The sequence below is a fragment of the Morone saxatilis genome, unplaced genomic scaffold (genome assembly GCF_004916995.1).
Source record: "Morone saxatilis isolate NCDOM2014 unplaced genomic scaffold, NCSU_SB_2.0 Contig4, whole genome shotgun sequence".
Taxonomy (NCBI): Eukaryota; Metazoa; Chordata; class Actinopteri; family Moronidae; genus Morone; species Morone saxatilis.
Genome location: NW_023339984.1, coordinates 10,324,706 through 10,332,068, shown reverse-complemented (window position 1 = coordinate 10,332,068; position 7,363 = coordinate 10,324,706). Strand labels below are relative to the sequence as shown.

Genomic DNA, 7,363 nt, shown 5'->3' with positions numbered 1-7,363 from the left:
GGGCCGCAGGTTGGATTTGAACCCCGCTGCAGCAAGGACTCAGCCTCATCGCCAGCTCCACCCACTGAGCTAACCGGGCGCCCTTTATTCGTGTTTTTAATAACATGTCCTACACAATATTGAATCTTAATTATAGTAATCCTAATCCTGGCTTTGACATGGATCTTACCTCCACACACCAAGTCTCACACAGCATCTTCTCATGCTGAGCTGAGGCAGAGCCCTGACTCAGAGAGCGTGAAGCCCTGCAGAGAGAGAGGGGGAAAAAAAACAGAACAAATGTCAGTTTAGTGTGCGTAGGAGAATGAGGAATAAAGTAGACCATAAAGAGAGTGAGTAGGAGTGAGCACCAAGAGAGGGGGTGAAAGAGTGAAACCTCGGCAGAGAAAGAGTGGTTGAAAAAGAAAAGACAGAGACTATCGATGTTTGATTGTCTGCGTACCTGGACAGGACGACCACCATGGCGTAGAGGTCAATGGCACAGTCTGCAACTCTCTTCTGGACAAACTGTTCCTCTGCAACAGGAAACGGCTCGTTCAGTGGAATTATTCAACTTTAAACTTACAAAACATAAGTGATACGAGGATTCAAACCTTTGGATATGATCGTAAGACTTCGGTAAACAACTCGTAATTCTTCTCTTTAAGCAAATTAGTTGCGATATTATTTTATAATAAGTTTGACACTGAAGGACTCAAAAAGAAGTCCAAAATGACTCAGAAACAGCCAGAACTCTACCAGGTGGGGATTTTCATCCACGGTTTTCCTCTCACGTTCACACACACAAACACTCACCAATGATCTTCTTGCCGTGTTTGATCAGCAGCTCCTCAACGACCGCTCCAAACTGTTCAATGGCTTTAATCGTCTATAAATCAAAAAACAAACCACAAACAAGTAAGCAACATGGAGACTAACATGTAAATCAGTAATTAAAGGCAACAAATCAGGAAAAATCCCATATTATCCCATTAGCAAAAAACAAACACAATCCAGCTACCACTTAAAAGCCTAAAATGGAAAGCGTACCAGTTCACCGCTCTGTGCCAGCTCAGGATGTACAGTTCCCTGCAGCGTCAGGCCTGTGCCCAAACCTGCCTTCCTACAAAAGACAACACAAGACGAGCAGTTGTTATAGCAACATGGCAGAGGAAGTAGAAATATACCATTTTCAACACAGCCGCTCATCTGTGTCTACGCTGGATCTAAAAACAGCCACACTGTCTGTTCTGCCGGATAATAATGAGATGAATAACAAATGAGGCTTAAATACAATCTGTGTCACACATTCATTAGAGCTGTTCTCTATTAAAACTTGGACCACCGTCGGGGGAAAATCCACCCATTTCACTTTTGTAGCTGTTATAAATGAAGTTGTAGTGTTTATCTTATGTCATGCCAGCTCATTTTTGCAAGAATAACTAATAACAAAAAAAAAAGGTGCTGTAAAACCTCATTGAACTCAACCTGCCTGTATCTGGGACTCTGCTTTCATATGAAGTTTTACAGTCTATCAAGAAAGGTATTCTAGTCAACAGCACACAGTTTTGACTAAATTCTCAAGTTCAGAAGTCAGCGAATTCAGCAATGAAGTGTTAAATAGCGGTGCTGGAGATGTGGGGAGGACAAATGGGACACAGAAATGGACAGATTAGCTGCATTAGAGTGCTGGTAAGAGGAACTGTCTGTCTGCACTGTAACTGCACTCGAACAGAGCCGGCCTAAAAGCACTTACTAAACTGCATTAGGAAGTTTTTAATCATTTTAAAGTGAAGAGTGCAGGAAATTGTGACTGTGTGGTGACTGTGGCTGTGTGTGTGTGTGTGTGGGTGTGTGTGTGTGTGTGTGTGTGTCGTGGGGGTGGGTGGGTGTGTGCTGGTCCATTTTTAAACACTCCACAGTTCTTTGAAAGAGGAAATAAATATAAAATACAGCCAAATGCTGGAATTTTTTTATTTTTAGTCATCGAAAGGAAGACTTTGCAAAAATGAGCGGTTTCTGCTCGGATGTCTGCTGCAAATATACTGAAGTCAATGGAATTGCATCAGATAATGTAATTTTCCGCAAGGGAAGTCCCCCTCTCCTACCTTCAGCTATAGCAGTTTAACATTTTCTATCTCCCAAACAGGAGGAAACAGACAGTGTGTGTGTGTGTGTGTGTGTGTGTGTGTGTGTGTTTGTGACCTTTTAGCTCTCTTGGTCATTTCTCCTGCGAGCAATCCAGCGTTGCCAATGGGGTTCTTCAGGGCCTTCTGCAAGCTCTTCAACTGGTTACCAGCATTCTGGTGGGAAGCAGAGAGGGACACACACGATTCGTCACTGACACCTTTATATGTAGCGTTGACCAAAGTGCTGTACAAAGTAGTAGCAAGTAAACAGACATTCAAATAGTAGTAAAAAGAGGCCTATTTGTTAATCAGTGTGAGAAGTGAGAGCAGTTTTAGCATATTTTATGATATGTATCTAGATTTCCTTTCTCTCTGTGCTGCTCTCAACAGTTTGAGGTGCATGAGACTGCATGATTCAGCAACATTTTAATCAGAATCGGACGACAGTTGGTGTGTTGTTTTGGTCATCGTCAGATTAATAAAAACACACCCACATCCTGATGAAACAGATAATCTGAGGTTTTTTAGTTTTTCCTTTGATTGGTTTTAGGGGGTTAAGCTGTCTTGAAAGTCTATTTCCCCTTGTTCAGTAGCTGTTCAGATCAGCATTTTTACATCCGCTGCTGTTTTAGTTTCTCTACGTTTCATTTTGAAGTATTCATCTAATGTCAATCTGTTGCCAGTTTATCTGGTTTTCCAACTAGGGATGGGACAATATACAATATTAGATAAAAAACACTCAAATATGTTTATTGTGGTCAATAAGGTAAAATGATTGCAGCATGTTTTAGTGCCATTTTAAGTATATTTTGGTGATTATCAGGATTATATCTTAAACCACAATTATTTTGGTCAGGATAGTCTTGGCATGTAATTTTCATAATATCCCATCTCCAACAACCTATTGGGTTTTTATATAAGTGGGTAGGTTGGGTGATTTGTTGTAATTTTGGGATCCTTTTTGCACCATTTGTGAAGCTGACTTTAAGTTATAGGCACTGTTATGATGAATTCCTCTCCTCTAATCAGTAGTGATAGACGAGACCTACAGCAGCTTTACTTTAAGTCGACAAAGCTCTGAGTGTTAGGACACACAGGCTCAACACAGATCCCTGGTGTACAAATAAATATGAGGAAGTTGCTTCTTGATCACCCATTTTTAACTCTACAAGACGGTACAGCACATAGGAAGTAAAAGCAAGCAAGTATAACTTCCTCTCTACAGAACATCTGTACTTCTCCACTCAGACATTATCAGGTCAACACAAATGAACCAAAGAAAGAAAATACAACAAAGAGGTGTGTTATTTTACCTGAAAGCCATTGAGGGCAACAAAGAGCCTCAGGATGTCGTTGGTGCCCTCAAAGATTCGGAAAATTCTCAGATCCCTCAGCACTCTCTCCACTCCAGAGTCCTGCAGAGACACATACAGAAAGATGATGACCTTCTACTTGCACTCTACTTACTTTACTATAGTAAAGATAAACGGCTATTTTCTCAACCAAATCCGACCAGGAATAAAGCTGCCACAATCACATGACCTATAATTTGTCTGCTAAGAAAAGAATTTAACTTTTCTGAGAATCACTCAACGCACCGAAATTCATCTTTGATTAAGCCACACGTTTGTATCACCAATGTTGAGAAACCAACCAGGGGAAATGAGCTGTGTAATTTAACATATCTTGCACACAGAAGACATTTGTATCTCAGTTTCTCACTGAGATCAAATTAGGTAGTGAAAACACCTGCTGCAAACAGGAATAAAGACGGTCACTATTCATTTCTGTGCTTTTCAATTCTGTGTGTGAAAGTCACAGTTTATATTTTAGGCTGCACAGACAGACATGTATTCTGTTTAGAAGGCAGAAATGAAAATGTACAGGGCACACTTCTGACTTGGCTTCCTTGGTGAAATGAAACCTTGAGTCAAAATGTGCACCGTGGGCAGAACTAATCAAAGTCTGTTGTGCCAGTGTTTTTCCCCCACTCTCTTTCTTTTAGACTGTTCATGCCCAGCAACTAATTTCACAATAACATGTAGAAACGTGAAAGAAGTGGATGAAATTTCCTCTGCACAATGTATCAATACAACAGAAAAGTCTTTCTGTGACACTTAAAACACTCAAACTATGTTAAGGTTTTTAAGCAACTTCTGTGGGAATTGTAGTTCTTCAACTAGATTGCATTAAATTATTTGGGTTACTTTTTTCCACCACATGAAAGTGCTTCAACAGTACCATTTGCAACAGAATTGCCACCTCTGCAGCTCGAGTTTTAAAGTGTTGTTCCATGACCAGACACACTTTCCACTGTATTGAGAGCCTGATATGGCAGCACGTCTAGAGAGATGTGGCCTGCAGCATCGTCTGGTTTATTTTAAGCAGAGTAACATTAATGTTTACTTCGTTCGCCCCCGTATTCTCAGCCAGTTTGTACCAGTGTATTCTTGTGAATTTATGGTTGTTGTTTTTTTTTTTTCACTTTAGAAACCATTATTGTGGTATCAGTATTCTCTGAGCATGACAGTCTCACATGTTCAAACTATGTGACTCAATACCACAATGGCAATGTGGCAATGTGTACGTGACAAGTCTGACACTAATAAATGTGTACTAGTTGTTTGGAGCTTATAGAACTTGCTGGTTGATTATGTCAACACAGATAATATAATTTTATTTATCTATGCAGGGCAATGCAGAAATAAGCAGTTATGTCAATATGATGAGTTCAAGTCAGTGATAACTGCAAACAGAGGATTACTAATGTGTCAATATACAGAAGATACACAGAGATAAACAGTTCCTTGTCCCATCAGTAGTACCAGGAAATAAAAAGGAAACTAAAGTCACTTTTGAGCATTCTTGTTTGACTTTCCACTGTAACCATAAAGACTGGGCAAATACAATATACATACAATTAACAAATGGCTGCTTTGTTTGAGATTCAAGCTTGCGCCCAACAAAACAACACACCATTTTTATGTTCTTTATAGTTTACGGATTCCTGATTGTAATGCTTGAATAGATGTTTCAAATGTGGAACTGAAAACACAAGAATGACTGTCTACCATTTTACAGTTAATTAAGTGTGCAGTGCAACCTCTGTGCTAATAGTTAGGTTGTCAAAAATACACACTTCCATGAGGCCATCAAGTATGCCCCAGAAACTATTTAGACCTTGGTTGTTGTTTTCAAGATGCTAGTGAAGTTGCTAAAGTCCCTTCCACAGATGCACTGCAACCCTGAATTTACCTAGACATTACCTGGAGGAGCTTTATATGAGAATGCAAAGTTCTGGACAATAAATTGACTTTACCCTGCCAGCTCACAGCGAGAGACTTGATCTTTCTATCATGCAACTTGTGCAACACCTGTAACTTCCTATAAACAAAACACTGTGATATGTCTACCCAGGTGCCACTGCCACCCCTCGCCTAAACCAAACTGAGTATTTCCATTAGGTCAGAATGCGCCTGACAGCCAGTGTCCTGTTGAGTGAGTGTGTGAAAGGGCCGCTCTAGACATTGCCCATTGTACGGAGTTTGTATGAGAAAATGTATCACATTTCCAAAATGGTTCCAGGGTTTCTGTAAATGTTTTTGCAGTGAAAACACCTATTTGACCCAGGAACAATTTAGACCCTATTGTGGTCAAAACACTAGTGAAGGTTTTTCAATTCCTAAAATGGTTCCCCAGGTTTTCGGAAAAGTGCAGTTAGAACCGACTATTCTACACCCAAGGGAAAGGACATTTTTGGTGCCAGGGAATAAGGCCCATGTCAAGTTTCTGTGATTCTTAAATAGTTCGTGGAAAAGCTCTGCCAGTGAAAAAATGATGGGCTCTTCTATACCCAAAGGAAGCACTTTTTGGGGGGAAGGACATATGGTGCCTGCAATTCTGACCTTGCTTGCTCCAGTCAAACCCCAGGTTCCTGACTTCCTAGTTCCTAGTTAGGTTCCTAAGAGCTAAAATTGAGCAGGGTACCCACTCATCCCTGCTTTTTAAAAAAGAACATTGTGAAATACTTGTATTATTAACCTGTTGTGTGTGCCAATTGAAACTGTATATGGCAGTGTCTGTTTTCAAACGGCTATGAAATGCTGGAGGAAAAAAAATTCTAGGTAAAAATGATTAAATTCTAGTAGACAATATTACAAACTGTTAAAACATGCAGCTTCTGGGTGGACCTGGGTTTGTATGAAACAGAATGTAAACTCAACTCTCACCTTCATGAAACCCATGCCGCCCATAACTTGAATACACTCGTCCGTCACCGTCCATGCTGCTTCCTGTCACAATTACAAAAAAAACCACAGATGAAAATTTGTTTTTTTTCTATCTACCACAAGTCACAGTATTCAGTATTCCACAGAATGAGGAACTAAATAATTATGAAAGATGTGCTGAGTTCCTCAAAACTCACTCATTTGTGTAAGAAGTAATTAAATACCAAACATACAAAATGTTAGCAGCTCTGGTTTGCATGTTAAACCAATGAGATGTTTGCATTGTTTAAAATCTTACAGAGGCAAAGATCTTGCTGATGGCGGCTTCTATCTGGAATTCAGTTGCTCCACTGTCCATGTTGCCACTGAGCATGTAGGCCATTGACTGCAGAAAGACAGAAGTAGTAACATCAATATGAGTTTATAACATTTTGTTCATCTGTGCTGCAGAAATTTGCAGCACCAATACACAATAATGCTGTATCAAACTAGTTTCATTTGTTGAGAATTTGTGCTCAAAACATCTTTGCTAGCGACATTGACAAACGCTTTGTTAGGCAGGAAATCAAGTTAAAAATCGTCAACTTTAAACACATGCTTTGTCCTCACATAAACCAGCAACACACAGTATACCGTGTATGTAGTGTAGATTACAATTCACAGAGGTGTTTGATGTCAAACAGGAAATAACCCCTATATCGCAGTGTCAAAACAGCCGAGATAGATGTTAATCAGACAGTGAGAAAATGTAGTGTTACATTGTCCGACCTCAGTGACATACTGCAGCATAGTCATGCGAGCCATCTTCTCCTGGATGGCTCCATAGGTGTGGATCTTGTTCCCGAACTGGGTTCTGTTGGCTGCATGATCCACCTGATGAAAAGAAGAAAAATCACACCTTGATTGATTCACAGTGACAGGCTGTATATTGTCACACCATCAAACAGACATTCGGGTTGACTATGAATTTTTTCTGCACTTCCCCAAAGACTGAAGTGTAATTTTTACATTTTCTTTTTTTTTTTT

The 7,363-nt window shown here is 39.9% G+C and overlaps 1 protein-coding gene across 1 annotated transcript in view; it reads right to left on the bottom strand.

Moving 5' to 3' along the window:
- Positions 1 to 90: 90 nt before the first annotated feature.
- The window catches only part of acadvl (acyl-CoA dehydrogenase very long chain), a 13,492-nt gene continuing 6,219 nt past the window's right edge, over positions 91 to 7,363 (bottom strand). The window contains exons 11-19 of the mRNA XM_035675632.1: positions 7,106 to 7,210; positions 6,636 to 6,722; positions 6,338 to 6,400; positions 3,422 to 3,523; positions 2,185 to 2,282; positions 1,030 to 1,102; positions 796 to 868; positions 443 to 515; positions 91 to 245 (exon numbers count right to left, since the gene is read on the bottom strand). Coding sequence (XP_035531525.1) covers positions 131 to 245; positions 443 to 515; positions 796 to 868; positions 1,030 to 1,102; positions 2,185 to 2,282; positions 3,422 to 3,523; positions 6,338 to 6,400; positions 6,636 to 6,722; positions 7,106 to 7,210 — 789 coding nt within the window. The 3' untranslated portion in view covers positions 91 to 130. The remainder of the gene's footprint in view (positions 246 to 442; positions 516 to 795; positions 869 to 1,029; positions 1,103 to 2,184; positions 2,283 to 3,421; positions 3,524 to 6,337; positions 6,401 to 6,635; positions 6,723 to 7,105; positions 7,211 to 7,363) is intronic.